The sequence below is a fragment of the Lytechinus variegatus genome, chromosome 4 (genome assembly GCF_018143015.1).
Source record: "Lytechinus variegatus isolate NC3 chromosome 4, Lvar_3.0, whole genome shotgun sequence".
Taxonomy (NCBI): domain Eukaryota; kingdom Metazoa; phylum Echinodermata; class Echinoidea; order Temnopleuroida; family Toxopneustidae; genus Lytechinus; species Lytechinus variegatus.
The window spans coordinates 56,832,721-56,854,803 of record NC_054743.1 but is presented as its reverse complement, the minus strand read 5'-3'; the positions used below and the strand labels follow the sequence as shown (position 1 = coordinate 56,854,803).

General features: G+C 37.0%; 1 protein-coding gene and 1 long non-coding RNA gene across 2 annotated transcripts; both read left to right on the top strand.

The window, feature by feature from the left end:
- The first annotated feature begins 2,322 nt into the window (after nt 1-2,322).
- LOC121412756 lies at nt 2,323-5,646 on the top strand. The gene is made up of 3 exons (XR_005969666.1): nt 2,323-2,363; nt 4,976-5,095; nt 5,631-5,646. It is a non-coding gene; the product is annotated as an uncharacterized LOC121412756 (long non-coding RNA).
- An 8,914-nt stretch (nt 5,647-14,560) lies between these two features.
- On the top strand, nt 14,561-17,520 carry LOC121413093. Its single transcript, XM_041605857.1, has 3 exons — nt 14,561-14,745; nt 16,252-16,424; nt 17,481-17,520. The coding sequence occupies exons 1-3, from the start codon at nt 14,638-14,640 to the stop codon at nt 17,518-17,520; spliced, it is 321 nt and encodes a 106-aa protein (XP_041461791.1). The 5' UTR covers nt 14,561-14,637.
- The last annotated feature ends 4,563 nt before the right edge of the window (nt 17,521-22,083 follow it).

Here is a 22,083-nt window from a genome sequence, read left to right as displayed (position 1 = left end):
TGTCTCAGTAGTATGTGTCTTTGATGGTATGACTGCATGGTATACCATGATATACCCAATGGTGTCTCAGTGGTATACAATGGTGCCTCAGTGGTATTCAATGGTGTCTCAGTGGTATGTGCTTGTAATGGTATGATTGGTATGATGAATAGTATACCATACATCCAATGGTGTCTCAGTGGTATACAATGGTATCTCAGTGGTATTCAATAGTGTCTCAGTAGTATATGCCTCTAATGGTATGACTGGTATAATGAATGGTATACCATGCACCAATGGTGTCTTAGTGGTATACAATGGTGTCTCAGTGGTATTCAATGGTGTCTCAGTAGTATGTGTCTCTATAATGGTATGACTGGTATGATGAATTGTATACCATATACCCAATGGTGTCTCAGTGGTGTCAAATGGTGCTGAGTAGTATGTGCCTCTAATGGTATGACTGCATGGTATACCATTATATACCCAATGGTGTCTCAGTGGTATACAATGGTGTCTCAGTGGTATTCAATGGTGTCTCAGTAGTATGTGCCTCTATAATGGTATGATTAGTATCAATATGGTGTCTTAGTAGTATGTGCCTAGTGGTATATAATATAATCATGTTGGATAATTGTAAAGCTATAGTGGCTTAGTGGTGTTTGCCTAATGAATGCCATTTGTGTTAATGCTGAATGATATGCCCAATTGCATTACCCATTAACATAATTCCGAAGATTTAAAGAAAATATATCAAAGATTAAAAGGTATTTAGAGTTAATTAAATATTTGACCTGTGACTTTTATGCGAGCAGCTTCCCCAAATCAAGTGTAATCGCTCATGATTGTGAACATGGTCTATTGCATTCTTTTAAATTGTCTTTGTCCTTATTAAGTAAAAGGTCTATATGTGTTTAAATATTATTGATCCAGTGGTTATGATACAATATTATAAATTTGTTATATTTTACAATTGTACATAAATTTAAATCTGATGCAATGGGTGCATGCAAAAATAAAATCAATCGGTCAATGAAATCTTTTTTGATAAAAAGGGTTTTAATTTTTAATTAATAAGTTTTATTCTATTTTTATAATCATTTTGCTTGTTTATGGCCGCTTTTTATAAAAAGAACTATATATTTAGTGTTCCAAGAAGATATTTGCAATCAATCCCAAAATTCGATCAGATGCAAATTTACAGGTGATGATACATTAAGTTTATCTAGAACATATCAATTTGGATTTTTTTATGGATCAGTTGCAAGTTTGCAATGAAAAGTATGACTCTCATGATTTTGGAGTCTGAAATTGATTTGCGTTCGATTGCTTCGATTGCAAGTTTATTGCAATGCCCCATATTTTGCTCAAAATGAATTCACTGTTGGTTGTCTTGGTCCCCCAACCTCTATCAAATTCCCATCCGCAAACCCTGATTTGGTCTGTCTGCAACGTCAAAAGCCCCATCTGACCCATTTGTACGCTATTATAGCTGCTTCCAATCATGAATATTTCACCCTTTTTTTACAAATGATATTTCCAAAATTCTAATTCTATTTTAGGCTCTAAATATTCTTTCCCACTTGTGGACGGCGTTTATAAAGAGGAGAGCTATTCTATAGGCCGGCATTACTTGATTGAAATGATTTATCCACATGGTCTTGCTCCCTCACCCCTATCAAAATTCCCTGCCGCCATACAGGGTATAGTACAATGTAACAGAAAAGAAATCTACTGAATGAAATCTCAATTTCAATCATTACAAAAGCAAATTAAAAGGGAAGAAGAGTGAGTAAAAAATATATATATAAAGGGGAAAAAACAAGAAAAGAAAAAAGGCAAAGAAGAAAAGAAAGATTAACAGAAAAGAAAAAAAGACAACGAAAATAAAAAAGAAAATAACAGAGAGAACAGGAAAAAAAGTGAAGGGATCGAAAACTTTTTTCATAGATTCCAAGATCCAAGGAAAACAGGCAGTGGCATGCACTCACGCCATCATGGTTTCCAACCCAGAACCAATCGAGAGGAAAAAGAAGACACCCCTGATTTGGTTTTAATTCACCCCCCCCCCATATCGGGATGTGTATTTATCTTGGCGAAGAAGTCCCCTCCCCCCATATTTTGTCATAATTTATCCCCCCCCCATATGCTTTGGCGAGAGGGGCCGCTTGGCTGCTTGCCAGGTAGCTCTATTATACGTGTTGTTCTCGCACTACGCACGCGCGAACGGCTAACCGCCAAGTGCAATATTTGAAAAAGAAAACTCGATCTACCGGTACTACCGTTTTGCTGTTGATAAGTCCGTCGATAATTCATCAAAAACTAAAGGAACACGAGTCAGATTCGGACAGCGACTTCAAAGTCATTTGTAGAAGGCTATAACAGTAAGTTCTATAACAATTTTCTTTGATTTATTTCTCAAATTGTCTCAAAATGTTAGATGTCGTTGTACTGCCACGACATGCACGACCACTGCACTGCCACCGTCACTGCCCCGTTGGCGCTGGCCGCTGCTCTACGGGCCGGGACGTGGCTTTGACGATAGGGAGTGCTTATGGTTTATGCTTTGTATTGGCAGAGTTAAGATCGGCGAGCATTGAATAGTAATTCGCTCATATTGCCTGATGTTTATTGTCAATGTTTTACAAAAACCATCTCTGAATACATTGAATTCGTGAATGAATGATTTGTTAATGCTAATGTCAAGACTGTCAAAGTTTTAATTGTGAATAAATAGACCGTTACTGCACACGTTAATTTACTGAAATTGAAAACTTGCCGACAAATATTGCTTTGAAATTAGGCCTATAATTTGTTGTTGTTGTTGTTGATAGATGTTGGTAAATGAGATAAAATGGAGGTGAAACATGGTAAGGGTCCTAAAGTTTAAAAAATGATAAAGGCTACGCAGGTCTATAACTTTGCTACACTGTACACACCACTCATTGCACATACTATTTCAATGGTAAAATGTGCACTTTGTGTGTGGAACTGTGACTGGACGGAGTGACAAACGATTCCTATTCAATTTTTCTACAGAGGCTGCAATAAATATGCAGAGAAAACTGGCGCTAATGCAGTTTTGCACCGGCCGATTACCAGCATACCTCATCACCAAAACTTGTTCCCAAATGTCATGACAGGTCTCTCAGTCACATTTCGATGTTAATATACCCACCGTTTTTCAAAATATTGGGAATGGCTGTATTTAGTCTTCGATCTCGACGTCGTTGATCTAATCCGTAGACATCACTTCGCGGATCTCTCGGATTCGCCGTAATATTTATATGGACTGAAGTTAGCAACCAAATCATGCTAACATGTGGCAAACAAACTGCCAGCATGCCGCATGCGAATCTTTTGATCGCATAACTTCGGTCCATATCAACATGACGGCGAATCCAAGCGATCCGCAATATTTTGAAAAGTGGTGGGCATATTGTGTATTGATCTCAAAATGTGTGTAGACAATTCTGGTGGGGAGTTTTGCTTGAAGTTGCATGCACAACGAACAATTGTCCATAGACTGTGTACAACGGATAGATCGTCTCCGCACAGCGATTCAAAGACCGCTGATTGGTCAATAGCGCAGATCACGTCATGACCACGTGGTCCCAAAAATAATTCCTTTGGACTGCGTGCGGAAGTATCGATAACGATATCCGGTCATGTTGTGTACATGGTAAATGGTCTTAGTTCGTGATCGGATCGCTCCGGTATCGATCGAAAATTATCGAAACTGCAATTTCATGCATATTCACGCGACGCTCCGAAACCCGGAAGCCAATTGACTTTATGCACGTTGCGATAGACTCTACAAATTCCAACGAACACGATGACATATAGACGCTAATTCGTAAGATTTTGACGGAAAAGCAAGAAGTATTCAAAATTCGCTTACCTGTCCGGTATCGGTGAGAAAATAGATCCTCCGAGAATACCTTTCATAATTCATATAAAATATAGGAAAATTGAAATTCTAGGTCGATTTTGGTACGAGGTGATAGGGAATTGCACACTTGTTTTGGTGGAATTCTGTGTGGGGAAACAAAAGGCTTGCACTGCGCATGCTTACTATATTTTCATTCATAAATTGGTTCTCGGCATTGGCTGGATGACGTCATGTAATAAGCAAAAATGTACACGACCGCTACGTTCACGCTCCGCTATCCGTTGTACACAATTGTTCACTGTGAGTTGGCTGGTGTGAAACTGCATTAGTGCCGGAGGGTATTCTTAGATCCTTTCATGGGGCTAGGCATATCAATTTTTAAAGTAAATTTTATCCTCTTTTAAAGTTAAGTTTGTCCTGTGATCACATTTTATCTGTTTTTATTTATTTACTGATCAAAACTTGCCTAAAAAACGTCTGGAGTTCATCCACTGGCATATGATTGTCCATGAACGGATCCATGATTTCTCAAAGGGGGTAGTGGGGCACATTTTCCCAAGGAAACTTTAAATAACAAGCAAACCAAAAAGGAGATCCTCTTGTATGAGACAATATTTTTAATATAAATATTTGCTGTAACTTTCGAAGGGGGGGGGGGGGGGGGGGAGAACACTTGTGTAAGAAAGCCACATTTTTATCAAACACATCAACTATTGCTCTCAAGGTGGGGGCACAGGTCAAATGTGCCCACTTGGATCTGCTTCTGCGATTGTCAATACCAGAAAAATGGAATTTATGTCATCGATTACCCTCTTGAAAATTGCTGCTCTAGAAATTTGATTTCAGATGACATAGCTATTACTAGTATAAAGCATGCACAGTTATAATACAGCCTTGTCTGAACTACGCTGAAATACTATCACATTTCCTTATTTTTATCCTAAATTCTGGGCTGGTAATCAGAGGTCCATGAAAAATATCTTTAACATTAAAGTTCTAAGATCATTATTTTTCTATTACTATATTAGTATTCTATTTTTGTTTGTATCTGCATATACATGCAGATTTTACAACACTTAAATTGATTTTATTTCATTTTCAAAGTTTGGACGACGGATACACTGGATGATAAGGTAGATGATCCAGCCTTATCTTGGAATGACACGACGGGTGTTGAACACAGAAAACGTACCGTGTACAAGAAACAATTGGAGTTTATGAAAGGTAGGTGTGTAAGAATTTTCTTCAGTAGAAAAAAATGCAAAGCTTCATGAGATAAAACAGATTGTATTCCTGCAGTGGCATAGCTGAAAAAAAACCTTGTCAGGAATGGTAAAAAATCCTTAGAAAGGACAAATGTCATCCCTATTTAGAGGAGCACACGTCTTTTCTGACACCCCCCCCAGAAAAAAATCAGTATGTTGGCTGAGGGGGGGAAGGGTGGACACTTTTTCCCCAGGTATTCATTTGTTGTGGTATTTGTCATCATTGGGGCAACCTCCCATTATAAAATAGGTTATTGTCTACCCATCTATGGTTAAACATAAATTTATTTATCATATTTTACAAAATGTTTTGTTGATATTTGTTAATTGGTATCATTCAATTGAATGGTAGAGTATACTGCAAATTTCTCAATATATAAAAAAATATATGAACTTCTAAAGAAAGCTTACACACATGACAAGCATTCATATTTTGAACCCTTAGCTAATATACTGTCTTTTGCATTGTTTTCATCCAATATTTCTTATTACAGCTTCAAGGAATTAATCCTGCCGGGTACCCATTCACTTCATCTGGGTCTAGTGATGCACAGTGTGGATGAAATTCGGGCTGAAGGAAAACACACCATGGCTAGGACTCAAATTCACGACCCTCTGTTTGAAAGGTGAGAGTCAGAACCACTAGACCATGACGTTCCCAGCTGATGTCATATCCCCACTTGTTCTTTTGTATTTTATTACAAGAAGTCGCGCTAATTTACATTTTGTCCTCCGAGAACTATAAAAAATGGAGTGAAAATTTATTTCAAAGACATGTCCACCCTAACAAATAAGTTGATTTGATTAAAAAGAGAAAAATCAAACATAAAAATCGGATGAAAAATAAGAAAGGTATGACATTTTTAAGTTTCGCTCAATTTCACTTAATAGTTACATCAGACCTGCCAACATTTGAAAATGGAAAAAAGGAGTCAACGAATCGCGCGGAAAGCCGAACTCCCAACGGCGGGGGTCAAGGGGCCCGCCTTAGGGCCCCTTGTTGGGTCCAGGGGCAAGGCCCCGGCGGGGGTGCAAGGGGGCGGATCCCCCTTGAAGCTGGAGGACATTTAGGAAATTTCACCTTAAAAACGAGCCTTCTGGAGCCCTTCTTGAGCTTTTTATGCCTTGTCCTTTCTCTGGAGCCTTTCATAAGTGGCTTTTTTGGCACCATGTATTACCTCTCTTGAGTAAGTACAAGTATGGCATAGTTTCTTTCTACTCTCCATAGCCAATTCATGTACCATCAGAGAACTTAATGTTCTTGTGCTCAGGCTTGCTCTCTGCTTAGTTTTGTTCTTTACCACGATGGAAAATACTCTTTCACAGTCACTGTTGCTATGAAAAATTAGCAGAACTGCTTTCATTGTTTTAGGAGGGAGTACTTCTCTGTGTGCCTTGTGATATCCTGTGCCATTTCTCATCGATTCTGTCTGTATTTGAACTTGCAACAATTTCATCAACATCTTGATCTATTTGATACAGATTGAATTCTTGTTCAAGTTTGTCCATATCTTTGTAAACGTCGCGAAACTTTTGAGTGTGCCCTTTTGCTTTTGGCATCATGGATCATTCACACAGTCATGACAGTTCACAGACTAAAAAAAAAATACAGCAGGGGTCTAAAAGTTTGCAAGAATCGGCACTGAAACGGCAGACTTGTAAAATCCAAAGCATTTAGCTCACTAAGCACAAAGCACATATAAAATATCATGAGAAGATATTAGTTTAAAATGTTACCGTTTCTAAACCCTCAGCTGGCGAAATAATCCATTTCCCACACGGTATTCCAGAACGGTAGTAGTATAGTAGTAGCGGAGGCACACAAGCGCTGGTCTGCATCGTACCGTATGCATAGAGTTACATTCGCACTACACGCGCTATGAATCCTCGCGATCGCGGGCGAACTGTCCAATGTCAATACACACGATCGCTGTCGGATAAATAGCGCGCTGGCCGTGGCTTGTTGCGCTTCGTATATGCACACACGGAGCACAGGGTCTCACAGGCCTAATTCATTCCCCATAGACTCATGTGTTAAATTGGCACTTTAAAAAATTCATAAAAAATAAGGATGAAATTCGGGGGTCAAATGCTTACTACCAGTGGATAGGATTTATATCTGGCAATCCATATCTGACCAGAAAAGGGTCCCTCGACCGGCTCATTTTAAAAATAAATTGGCGTGTTTGAAGACACCGTCGGGGGGAGCAGATTCATCAACTCAAACAGCAAAATAGCCGTAATCCTTCCGCCAGTCAAAATATAGTCCAAAATTGGTGATATTTCTTCCCAATTAGGGAAAAGGAAGTTCAGTAATTACCAAAAATAGAATCAGTGTTAGATGGACAATCATATGCTTACACTTTGTCAATCAGCCATATCAAAATAAAAAAAAATAGCAATGGGTTGGCTCGAATGAATATCTAGGGCCTGCCACTAGTGATTAGGCCCGTGAGACCTGTAATGTATGGCACATGAAGGTTTCTTTTTAATTTACCTTCCTGGCTTTTCTTTAACATCTGTACACTCACTTTATCACAAAGAAATGCATGAAATATACAGATGTGTTATGTAATGACCATTTCTAATGTTACTCCTAATGTCTAGTGCCCTATGGATTTACACACATCCTACATGCCTATATGTAGCTCAACAATGGATGCAATGTAGGGCCCAAATCCTATCATTCAAATTGAAGATATGAATAGTGTGCATATCTGGATTGAAGATCTGCCCACAATATAAATACCAGATTCACATGAGTTTAATTAGATAACAATAAAAAGAAATGAGAATCAATATACAAGCATACTATACATTCACATCTTCCTATGACAAGGGCCCAAGCCAGGGTGTAAGAGAAAGAGACAGGGGGTTAGATGGCTTGTATTCTAAATGGATGGGGGCTAGTCTGGCTAGAAGTCAGTAAAACTAAAAGTTGAACAAGATAGCAGTAGAACTCATTCTCAGCCCCCCCCCCAAGATACTAGCTATGCTTTTCTTCCCCCCCCCTCCCTCTTGAATCCATCACTCTTCAGCCAAATTCTAAAGTTTTCTCTTCTCATTCCCTTCCCCATGAACCAATTTCACAAGCGCAATTGATGCAAGGCGTATCTAATGTGTACTTTATCTCGTGATGGGTGCAATACACGATTTACAGCAGCGCTCGTCGGTATACGAAAACACACGACAACATGCAAGCAACACAGTGCACAACACACGCACAGCCTACAACACAGCCTAGCCTAGGTACACAAACACAGAGTTAGTTACTAACAACAACTTGTTACATTGTACCTGTAGTACCCCCTATGTAGCCTTGTATAGCCATGAAGTTCAGTTTTTGGACCTCTTGATGATTGAAACATGTCTACTAAGTACTAGAAAAACAATCTGCTTCTGAAGAGTTGGGCAGGTATTTCATCCACTAAGGAATTCCCCATGTAATAGGCTATGGTCAAGGTTACCTATAGGTCTCACAGGCCTAATTCATTCCCCATAGACTCATGTGTTAAATTGGCACTTTAAAAAATTCATAAAAAATAAGGATGAAATTCGGGGGTCGAATGCTTACTACCAGTGGATAGGATTTATATCTGGCAATCCATATCTGACCAGAAAAGGGTCCCTCGACCGGCTCATTTTAAAAATAAATTGGCGTGTTTGAAGACACCGTCGGGGGGAGCAGATTCATCAACTCAAACAGCAAAATAGCCGTAATCCTTCCGCCAGTCAAAATATAGTCCAAAATTGGTGATATTTCTTCCCAATTAGGGAAAAGGAAGTTCAGTAATTACCAAAAATAGAATCAGTGTTAGATGGACAATCATATGCTTACACTTTGTCAATCAGCCATATCAAAATAAAAAAAATAGCAATGGGTTGGCTCGAATGAATATCTAGGGCCTGCCACTAGTGATTAGGCCCGTGAGACCACAGGCCCATCACGCGTTCTTATCCATTGAACTCTGAACTCCACGTACGCGCGCGTAGTGCATGCGTTTAATTAACGTTACGCACGGTATATACTACCGTGCGTACGTACGTAAATGTAACATTGAGCTGAGAGGACTCAGAGAGAGAGGAAGAGAGCCGTAGGCAGATAGATGCAGACGGAAAGTGCGTCATTTCCCAAAGAAAAAAGAAAATCATCTGAAATACAAAGAAAACGGAGTTCTCCGCTTTTGGGCCGCTATAAATTCTGAAAAACGGAGAAACTCCGGAAAACCCGGAGAAGTTGGCAGGCCTGGTTACATGCACATCCAGGTCGGTATGCAAATGAGGGAACTGATGACATCACTCATTCACTTTTCTTTGTTTTTTAAATATGAAATATTATAATTTTCTCCTCATTGTCCTATGAAATAAAGTTTTATTTTTATTTTTTATTGTCAAATCTGTAAAAAAATTGAAATATTGTACAATTCAAACAATGAAAACCAAAACAAAAAGTGAGGGTCTTATTTTGCATCCGATTTAGATGAAATATTTTGCATGATGCTTGCCTGGTTTTCTCTGTTGATTCAAAACAATCTTTTCTGTGGTGGACTAGACCTTTAATGTAAAGATATGCATTGCTGGAAATAATGATATGATACTTGGGACATATCATACACACATGTATGAAAATATGAAATAATTATTTCATTTTATAGAATAAGCCTAACAAATATTCCTGACGATCGTGTGTACATTGGGTTAATTTTTTACCAAAATGTTGTTAAATTTCAAATTCAATAACTTTGTTATTATCAGATTTTAATGAAATTTTCAGCATGATCCTTTTCTGATTCATTCTCTCCCTACCAAAATCTCCCCTTTTCTCATGCTTTCTTTCTATGGTCCCCTTCATTCTCCTTATAACTATGTTATATGTAAAGTGTAACCGGTCGTCCAACCAATTTGATTGAAGGGCTAGAGGTACTCGAGACTGAAAGCTATGTGATTCAAAGTGTACATCAGACAAACAAAAAACACTGAAAATCTCATCCAAATTTGTTTAGGATTAACAAAGTTTTGACGAATTAAAGTTGTTATTTTTTGCTAAAACTGTTCTCTGCAAGTCCTCATGAATATACAAGATCACAATTTATATATTTTTGTATTATATGAATTTAAATTTTGTCCAAGCTCGGTTGTAAAAAATTACGATTGACTACTGATTTACTGTGTAAGACAATATAACACAACAAAAATAGACAGAAAAGAAATAAGTGGGTATCTTGTATATATTATTTTCTATATATTTTGCAAAAAAGGTCTCTATTTTTCTTCTGTTTTTTAGTGTTCCAAATTGAATAATTTTCTTTCCTTATTTTCATTATATTTTTTTTCTATGTGTGATATATTATTTATTTCTTAATGTATCATTATTGTATTTATGATAAACTTTTGGCGTGTTTCTACAGTAAATCATTAAAAACAGTTTATCTTTTCCGGACTTGAATAACCTTATCGTTCTTAAACCAACCTGTTTCTACAGACTGAATAATCTGATTAACTTGCATTTCGCATCGCAAATACGGTGGAAATCGGAAAATTCAACCTATAACCTCACATTGCATTTTGGTATGTCAAAAATTGCATCTCGTTAGGAAAATTTTCAAAATTCATGGTAGATCTCACTCATTGTAGCAGGTACACGTTTCGCGATCAGCTGGCGAGATAAAAAACGGCCAGAATATATGTTTACTGTGAGATCGCACTTCTTGGTTCAAGCACTTAAGCCAGACACGTATGCTATTTTGCCCCGTGTTTTTACAGAAAAGTTAAACGGATTAACATGGCAATAACCACCTCTCAGAGAGATGGTTATGAGAAACCGTATTTTGTGCGATGCAATTTATCAATAAACCGCATCGCGTCTGTTTCTACAGGAAAGTTATCAGGGATTCTGGATACTTAGGCGGGTAATACCTTTTAACAATTCTATGTAGAAACATGCCATTGATATATCTTTTTAGGTGAAAAGAAAAAAGAGACCAATTTGGGAGTACTATTTTCCCCCCTTTTGGGGATATTTCATTTCTTCTAGGTGTGGTACCCTTTATTCATTTGGCCATGTGAAGGCTATCACACATTTTGAGTTTAATCTTCGAAATTTGGTGTTCATTAGTTTGTTGTCCAAACTCTGTCTTACATGTTAATTTGTTTATAGGAAGATTAACATAATATTTATGTGGAGTGCAATCATTGATCTCTTGTGGAGTCGCACAGTCACATGTATTCATAATATGGTGCTTTTATGCCATACCTGTCAATACTCTTTTGTACTTGAACTTATTAGTAAAAAAATGTTTATTAATGTCGTTGAAAGCAATCACACACAACAGATTTAACGTCAAGTTTATTGTATTACAAGTATCAGGTTTGTATGCAGAACAGTGGTTTTGCCAAGTACTCAATCCATGTAAAAAGCAATATGAGAGAACAGGTTTATTCTTGGAAATGTTAGCCTTCATTTGTTGTGTTTTTCAATCAAACTCTGTCTTGATGCATGTTTATTTTTAGATAACAAGATTGACAGAGTATAGATATCAACGAGTAGCTAAGTCATATATATTAATAACTTATGTGCTTTAATTATAAAGTCTATACTTGTGAATACTCTGTGCCATTTATGCTGTACTTAAACTTCTTATAGTAAAAACATTTTATTGACGTTCTTGAAATAAGTAACTGTTTTCATTTTTTTTCTTGTGTATACTTATTCCATTATTAAGCCTACCACTAACCCCAGAGATATGCTGTTCACCAATGGTCTACCATTCACTGTACTTTATTGGCCTACTATACATTGCACATCGTTGTTCTACTGTCTACCATTCAGTGTAAACCATTGGTCTACCATTGAACTTGTGGTCTATAGTGTATGACCAATGGTGTTATTTGAATGGTTGACTAATAGTATAGTGTGTATGACAGTGTTGTATGGTAAATGGTAGGTCAATGGTGTACGGTGTATGGTAAGCCAATGGTGTATGGTAAGCCTATGGTGTACGGTGAATAGTAGTTCAATGGTGTATGGTAGGCCAATGGTGTACTGTAAATGGTAGGTCAATGGTATACGGTGTATGGTAGAATGGTGTAAAGTGAATGGTCAATCAATGGTGAATGGTGTGTGGTGTACGACGAATGGTAGTTGAATGGTGTATGGTGAGCGGTGAATGGTACGTGAATGGTGTACGACGAATGGTAGTTGAATGGTGTATGGTGAGCAGTGAATGGTACACGAATGGTGTACGGCGAATGGTACGCGAATGGTGTACAGTGAATGGTGTACGATGAATGGACGCGGATGGTGAATTGTACACGAATGGTGAATGGTACACGAATGGTGAATGGTACACGAATGGTGTATGTTGAATGGTAGGCGAATGGTGTATGGTGAATGGTGTAAGGTAATTGGTAGGCCAATGGTGTCCAGTGAATGGTGGCTGAATGGTAAATGGTAGGCCAGTGAATGGTGGCTGAATGGTGAATGGTGGTCAATGGTAAACCTGTCTATAGTGGCCATATGGTAGATCAATGGTGAATGGTGTTTGATCAATGGTATATGAATGGTAAATGGTGCTCATGAATATGGTAATAGTAAGGTCCGAATTATTCAAATTAGTTTGAATGGTATACCATTGAGGCTTGAATGGTATACCATTGGTGTATGGTGGGTGCTGTGCGAATGGTATTCCAATGGTGTATCAATGGTGTATGATAAATGGTAGTCAATGGTATACCATTCAATTTTTTTTATAAGGTTCACAGCTTGCCAAGTTCAATATTTAATGGTAAGATTTCACAGCTTACCCGCAATCATGGCAAGATTTCACAGCTTGCCAAGTTCGATAATTAATGGTAAGATTTCACAGCTTACCCAAAACCATGGCAAGATTTCACAGCTTGCCCTTCCTACTTAAATTTCGTGCCAAGATTTCCCAGCTTGCCACGTGGCCAAAGTAGGGAAAAATACATATAAATCCATCCACAGGCCTATCTACGACAAGATTTCTCAGCTTGCCGTAGCCCACCAGGCCAACGTGGGCGCTAATAATCATTATTCTTTTGCGAATTGTAATAAACCTCTCAGGAAGCCTCTCGTTATACATTTATGTTTATATAATGATAAAGTAAATTACTGTACAAATGGATGAACTGACTAATACACCCTAGCAAAATTTAGCGCGCTCTGGCAAGGGCAAAACGTCGGACCCCCCAAAACACCCAAAGCCAAAAGTATATGAAACCAAAAGTACTAAAAAGAGTGAAAAGGGGCGGACGGAAAATTCCCTTGCGGCCCACCCTATAGGTGCGACAAAGCTCATAGCTCCAGAGCGCGAATAACGAGCCAAAATTCTATATGGAATAGGAAAGAGACGCCTACCCTTCTAGCTAAATGGAGGTGGGGAAATTTGTAGGAATTGGAAATAATCAAACAAGCGATCGAAGTTAATACGACCTGCTACTCTTAACACCACGAAGAAAAGTGAGGAGGTAGGGAAGAAATCTCCCCGCCAATAATTTTTTGTCAACAAAGTCGTAAAACTGGACCACCTGTCCGCGCCAAGATCGCCAGGCGGGGAGATTTCCAACTACGCCCTTGATGTCTAGACTCTGGATAACCGCTTGTTAACGAAATAATTTCGCTAAAAGATATTATGCTGCATATACTGTAGAGCGCTTAGAGACTTCTGACAAAGTAAGTGTTAAGTGCTATATAAGCAAGTATAACTATTATTAATATGGAATGTGCACCAATTGTTTTATTATTCTTAGCTACTTGTTACTTGAATTGCTTTAAAATAACAGGTTTATCCTGTTTATAGGTCCTACTGTATTTGCCTGATATCTTTCCTGAAATTTAACCCAAAATAAATATTTCAGTAAATGAGATTAGTTGGAATCAGAGATATTCAGCATTTATGATTGTTATGATTAATAGTGTTGAGTCTTTCTATGAAAACTTAGTATGAGGGCCACTTTACACATTTTCTGATGTACATGTATATATGCATAGCCAAATGGGAGGTTTCAGGTAGAAGCCCCCCCCCCCATTTTTCATAATGCAGAAGGCGCCACTAAAAAAAAGGAAAAAAGAAAAAAAGTGAGAGAACAGGAGAAAAACCAATATAAAAGAAAAAAAAGTAAAAAGTTATTAACGTAAGATAAAATATGAAATATTTCGAAAACCTGTGACACCGACCAAAACTTACAATAGGTCCCTCTTAATTCTAAACTTGATGCTGGAGAGAAGGGGAGATTTGCTGGGGGTAATTGTCTGGGGAGTAGTTCTCCGGGGGTAATTGTCCGGGGGGTAGTTGTCCGGGGGGGGGGTAATTGTCCTCAGGGGTAATTGTCCTGGGGTAGTTGTCCTGATCCCGTTTGATGATGTATTTTTGTTTCTTCATCACGTTACTATTATTTCAGATTGAGCGTCTTGATATCAATTATATTGATCTCAGTCAACGTCATTCTGCAACGCGTGATCTCGCTCAGTCCATTTGTAAGATGCCTAATCTCAGGGAACTTCGTTTCGGTGATGATTGTCGAGACATCAGTCCTTCGCTTCATGACGAGTTCTATTCAACGTTGTCATCATTAGCATCGTGTGCAAAGGTATATTTTCCGTTTCTTATTTTCTTCCAATTACTGCAGTATGAAGTGATGCGTATATTCACTTTCTTCAACTCAAATTTGTCTAATGCTATATACCAGAGGAACGATATAATTACAGTTCGAACATCGTGTATAGGCATAACGCGCTTGGCCCAGTTTGTCTTATTTTATTATGCCGTTAAACATTCTTAATTATTATCACAATTTCATTATAATCCGTTATTTATTCCAGGGAACCGAATAGAGCAGACATTGTTTCAAAGTGGACTCCCTTTTCTTTTACGTCCTTTATATTTCACTTAACTTTGTATTGTAGTTTGTGTTTTAATTGAAAGAAAAGTAGAATAAATTCAGTCGATCTATCAATCAATCATGATAATCTTAATTTCACCATGTTAGAGTGGCATAACCCAGCCCGCAACAATAAAGGGCTTCCTTCCCCCGGGGGGGGGGCACTCGGTATATAACGCATAGTGGGTATGTGCCGCGGAGGGGACCCCCATTTTTACACTCAAATTTCCGTTCCAAGGCATAGCATTTTTGCCTTGTTGAGAAAAAGAACAAAGAAAGCCGCTCCAAGGCATAGCATTTTCTTCTTATCGAGAAAAAAGGAGAGAGAAATCCGCTCCAAAGCTTCGCATATTTTTCGTTACGCCACTCCGATCGCGTTGAATGAGCTGCAAGTTTGGTGAAAAGCGGCCGCAGAGCTCGCCGGCGGAGGCCGCGCTAGCTGCATCATGCACGCATGACCGTTCCGTAGGGATGCATACGCGCTCACACGCTGGCGATCCGTTCCGAGGACCCCCGTTTTCACAAACATTTGTCGTTCCGAAGCCCGTTCCAAGGACCCTCCTTTTTACAATAAGCCCGCTCCAAGGCCCCCGTTTTTTGTCTCGCCCGCGGCACACCCCCACCACTTTTTTGGTCGAGTGCCCCCCCGGGTCCTTCCCTAGCCAGAGAAACATTCAACGTTAGCCTATTGTCTGCGATTATGCGTGTGTGTGTGTGTGTGGGGGGGGGGGTGCTTGTTGTTTCCAACCCGATCCGTCGAATAGGTAAAAATCAAGCATGATTTTATCCAACCTTTACTTAACCTTGCGTCAATCATATTTTACGCTTTTGGTCTCATATGAAAAAGGAAAAGAAGGATAATCGTTGCATGATTTTTTTTCAAAATAGATAGCAGTAAAAGCAAGAAAAACTCACTCAAAATCGCAAATTTTATCGTGCAAATAAGATTGGTAGCACCATTTTCCATTGTTTTAACTCAGTCATGCAAAGTAAACCAAATATAGCATGATTAAAAATTATTTTCCTTTCATTTATCATAATTGTTAGAGGCTTTAGGGATTTTCATAACATTATGTGAACGACCAAGAGTTATTTCCAATGATGCGATGATCCATGTTTGGTATTTAAACCAATGTAGAATAGAATTCAATGGTTTAGTCAGGCCCTTGTTTGATGATGTATTTTTGTTTCTTCATCACGTTACTATTATTCCAGATTGAGCGTCTTGATATCAATTACATTGATCTCAGTCAATGTCAGTCTGCATCACGTGATCTGACTCAGTTCATTTGTAAGATGCCTCATCTCAGGGAACTTCATCTTGTTTCTTTTCAAAACAGTCCGAAATTTCATGACGAGTTCTATTCAACATTATCATCCTTGGCATCGTCTGCAAAGATATATATATATTTTTTGTTTCTTATTTTCTTCCAATTATTGCAGTATGAAGTGATGCGGATATTCACTTTTTTAACTCAAATTTGTCTGATGCTAGATACCAGTGGAACGATATATCATTATAGTTCGAACATTGTGTATAGCCATAACGCGCTTGGCCCAGTTTGTCGTATTTCATCATTCTGTTAAACATTCTTAATTATTATCATAATTTCATTATAATCCATTATTCCAGGGAACCGAAATGAGCAGACATTGCTTCAAAGTGGATTCCCTTTTCTTTTATGTCCTTTATATTTCAATCGAGTTTATATTGCAGTTTGTGTTTGAATTGAAAGACAAGCAGAATAAATTCAGTGAATCTATCAATCAACCAGCCCGCAACAATAAAGGGCTTTCCTTCCCCAGCCCGAGAAGCATTCAACGTTAGCCTATTGTCTGTTTTTTGTTTGTTGTGTGTGTGTGTGGGGGGGGGGTGCTTGTTGTTTCCAGCCATCCGTCGAATAAGTACAAATCAAGCATGTTTTTATCCAACCTTTTCTTAACCTTACGTCAATAATATTTTACGCTTTAGGTCTCATATGGAAGAGGAAAAGATTGCTGATCGATGTACGATTTCTTTTTCCAAATAGATAGCAGTAAAAGCCGGAAAAAACCCACTTAAAATGGCAAATTTCCTCGTGCAAATTAGATTTGTAGCCCATGTCGTGACCCACGGTACGCCACTGCGCTGATGTATGATTTGTTAAATGTCCCGCTCTTGCATCATGCTGTCATTCTATTATTTATGTTATAGTTTTCTTTACAGTCCTTGTACCGTTCTGTTGTTTTGTTTGTGTAACGTTTTGTTCAGTGTTAGCCCTTTTTACGTGTAGAAGTCAAATCATGTTGATATCCACCCTCATTTTCCTGATATCAGAGAGAATATAAAAAATAAACATTATCTATAAAATTAAGTCATTCATATTTGACAGAATATAAATCAAAATGTGATGATTTGTTATACATATTCATTTCTGTATCAATGTATCACTCATTCATTGAAGGAAGCTTTCAACACCAAGGTTTGCCTTCCAGTACATGTAGGTTACAATTCGATACCATTTTCTGTTGAAATATAAAATGAAATAAATTATTGATCAACCAATTAATTCATTGATATAAAAACTGTCGTTGCCTGGCTTTGGCCATAAAGCTATAAAAACAGTATGACTGTAACATATAAACCTGATAGTTCAGAAAATAATTACAATTTTACACCATTTCACTTTACCATTTCATACGCTTGTTTAAAATCTTGGTCGACGGTCGTAGATTAAAAGGAAAATATACATCATTTTTTTCTTCTTTTCAAAATTCAATTTGTTCATTCATTACTTTTTTTCAATATTATCGCTTAAATTGTTTATTCATTGGTTTATTTTTAATTTGCTTATTCATTATAAATTGATGGGAGAGGGGGGGGGGGATGTGCCCCAAACAATGTGGTAATGGTTGTTGTGTTTTTATTTTCGGTCTTTGATTTTTTGCCTTGCATTGCTTACTTCGTTTATATAATTTCTTACATACATGTAGTTAAAGGAATAAATGAACTCTAACTTTCTTACTTATACATCAAACAACTACAGCACTGACTACAGTACGTATAAAAACAGGTTTGCAGTAGTGTGAAATGATATATAATACCCTGAATCTTCTTCCACGTTTTATGATCGGTACAAATCTCTTTAAGCAAATGACGATATAACTGTCCAAAGGTTTTTCCGCCTGGGTGAGCACTACTTACTTTCGAAAAGTACGTAAAAATGTTGTTTTTGCAGAACTTTGAAATGATTATATGAATACGAGTAGACGATAATCATGAAGAAAACATGGAGTTTAGCTAGGTAGATTGTTTGAAGATATATTTTTAGGTTTAACGTGTTTCCTTACCCCAAAACACTTCATAGAGTGCAATTGCGCCCCAAGCCCCACATATGTATGTATGTGGGGACATCATGATGGCCTTGGTACATACTAAGGCCTTCATAATGATCTGCTTTACACAGAGCTGTGATGCACATGGTATGACTTAGGCTGAAAGTTGGGGTAAGTGTAAAGAAATTTAAAACCCCCTTTTTTAGAAAAAAAAAAGCTTGGGAAAAAATGCTGGGGTGTCTGAGATAAACTTTTGAGTTATGTCCTCACATCTGACTGACACAAAAAAGGTAAAGGTTGTGCTTACTTTATAGGATTAAAATTGGGTGGCAAAAACCAGTACAAAATGATTAAATGCTTATGTTGTATTTCAATTGGCTAAAAATTCCCAAATACTGAGGAGTTTGTTTTCGCCTTATTTCCTTGACAGCGTGCATTTCTGCGCAAACTTTTTTTCTGCGAGCTTTAAAATATTGATAGTGGTTACTGAGGTGTAACATTCTGCCAAAATGTTAACTTTCATTGGATAGATGAGCCTCAAACTCAAGAAGTATGTGCAAAAAAATCCCCAAATTGTATAGTTTTCAATTCCCAGGACTTTTTCAGTGTGAACGTTTCATTGATACGCACTGTAGATGGCGTCAAATACCTGAAACTATCTCTAATTTATATCTAGGCTTACAAACTGTGTATGCAGCAATTATTAGAAGAATCAATCAGTTTGATTTCGATGCAAGGGATTAAAGGGGAATCCAACCCAAATAAAAACTTGTTTTTATAAGGAAAAGAAAATAAGACAAGATGATAGGTGAAAGTTTGAACAATATTGGACAACCAAAAAGAAAGATATGAATTTTGTAAATATTGGTAATCACTATACCCATGGAGATTTCAAATTGGCCGCATATGGGATGTCATAGTGATGTAAGGCAAGGACTACTCTTCCATGAACTCCAATAAATATTATGGCTAAAATGTTATTTTTCCCAAAAGTTTTATTTCAAATTATATTTTTCTTTCATGACGACATAAAACAATATACTACATGGGTTATATTTAGATTACTGCCCCAGGGGAATGGGTACTTAGGAGAAAACCACAAATCCCTGATAATAAAGTACATGGCCTATGAGAAAGTTGTCCTTGCCCCTTGTCATAATATACTTACCCAGTTGCCAATTTGAAATCTACATAGTATTAGTGATCTCAATTTTAGAGCAGCTATAACTTTCTTATTGCTTGTCCAATTTCTTTCAAATATTCACCATTCTGTTTAATTTATTTTTCTCCTTCCCATGCAACACAACATTTTATGGCCAAGGCTGGATTCCTTTAATGGATCAGAAATATAAAAGAATGAAGCAAATATTCTCAACACTGTTCACATTGTAAAAAAACAATTTGCTGGAGTCATGATACAAAAGCCTTAAACAAATTAAACCCAAAACTTTAACATGTTTAATGTTTTTTCGACGACTTTGAATGAAGTCAAAATAATCATACGCACTAAATTGACGAATGTTCGGTGTGATTTCCGAATGTTTTAAATGGTAATTTTAGTTTCGAAAGTTCTGTATTCATATTAATTTTAAACGCACTTCTTTGTACACAATCAACTGTTTAATATCCCCCTAGATATCAATGAGGAAATAAAGGTTTCTGGTATATCTATATATTTGATTTCTCCCCGTATATTTACGGTAAAGAATCAAGTGGCACACTTCTTTGATCAGGAAAAAAAATCTTTCAGATGTTGAAATCCAGAATGTATCCGAAGAAAAAAATAATGTAGAAAATAAAAATCAAAATAAAAATAAAAATCAGTAAAAAAAACCTTCGCCCATGCAGCACATTTTTCGATAAAACACGTCACATTTTGTCCCTGGATCATTCCGTCCCAGAATACCATTTCTATTTTTGATAGATATCTTCAGGTAATGGTTACTTAAATTGTTCATTGAAAAGGACCTAAATTGTAGAAACCTTTGTTTTCTTTTCCATTGTTGAAAAGTGTACATATATGCGCCCCTTCGATATTGTTTTATCAAACAAGGGCAATTCAAATAATGACAAATGTGTCCCTCTAGTAATATGCATAATGCTTTAATACTGCATTGAAATAGTAAACTATGAATATGGAAGTGCCATTCGAATTGTTTCATCAAATCTATTCGGAGTATGTCTCTTTTTTTCTTTAAAAAGCAATTTGAGCATGTTTGTACCTTCGAATGAAATCGACATTGAAATAAATATGACTACTAAACAGAATGACCGATTAGGGTAACCTGTTAATCTGATTTCTCAGTATCGTCGTACTTCGCGCTGAATGCAATATAATAGATAAAGCAAACTTAGACAAAGAACACAATTTGATTATATAACCAGGCCGGGAATAACGAAGCTTGCTTTATTTTTTGATGAAACAGTTTGAGGCTTGTCTTCAATGAATATGCAATAAACATGATAAGCATGCTCATGATTTCATATCCCTACTTATCATTTTTTATTGTTTGAAATTACATTTATTCAAATGTTGTCAACGGTACCGCAAATGGACGATTTTTGTGTACAGCACTGCAGTAATCATGGTAATTGAAGGATAAATATCATTGCAATTGATTTTGTTACAAGGGAGACATAATAAAACATCCACGTGCTTTTTGTTTGCTTTCATTTTTAATCTTCGCCACTACCTTCTTAATCTTTCTGGCCCAATCCTCTCTCTGCATTGTCTATATCTTCTTTTAATTAGCCTTTTCCTTTACTCACCTTTTCTCTGTCTGTCTCCCTTTGCCGTCTCTATATCCTTTCCCATCTCTTCTTTTCTTATACTTTCCATTTGTGTACAATGTGCCTCTTTGTATTGGTTATAATGAGCATACTTTACATTTTTGCGTGCTTAAAATTTATAATGTTGAATACAAAGATGATTTTTTTCCAACAATTTATTTCCTTGTATTTTGATAAGAAGTAGTAGCAGTAGTAGTAGTAAAATGGTATTTATTGGCAAAAACAACATATCGCAGCCCAAAGGCTGAATTACATGAAGTTTACAATTGTAATGTTAAAAATTTGATTACACATCATTTTCACAATTCAATTACATAATAATATGAAATAACTACAGCTTAAGACTAAATACAACTTTTAACAGACTAGGGGTTGAAAGGATGGCATAAAGAAAGAGAGAAAGAAACATATAAAGGAAGGAGAGGATGAAATATGGGATAAGAAAAAGGAAAACAGGGAGAGAGAAAGAGAGTAAGATATGTTTAGAAAAGGATAAATCATGGGGTGGAGAAGTGGGAATGAAAAGGCTTGAATAAGTTGGCAGAAAGGTAAGGGAAATGAAAGAAAGAAACGAAAAAGAAATTGAAGCATTCATGTGTGTATGTAGGAAAACGAAATATACCAAAAAAATGTAATAATTGCATTACATATAATATGTAAAACGTTTGCGTTATAATTCGAAGTACTAGTAATTTTATTCAATTTATATCATTTCATGTTTGTACTGTAAGTATTTTTCTGTCATTGTAAATTGGACACAATTTTTTATATTTCGCCTTTGGCTGCGAGGCATGTTAAAATAAAGCATTTTTAATTTAATTGAATCCACATGTTTCAATTTTGAATTGATTGGATATCATGTTATTTCAAAGGAAAGCTGGGAACTGAAGTCATCATCAGAACTATTGCATACTGCATTCATTGCAGCGTGCTTGGCCGTTT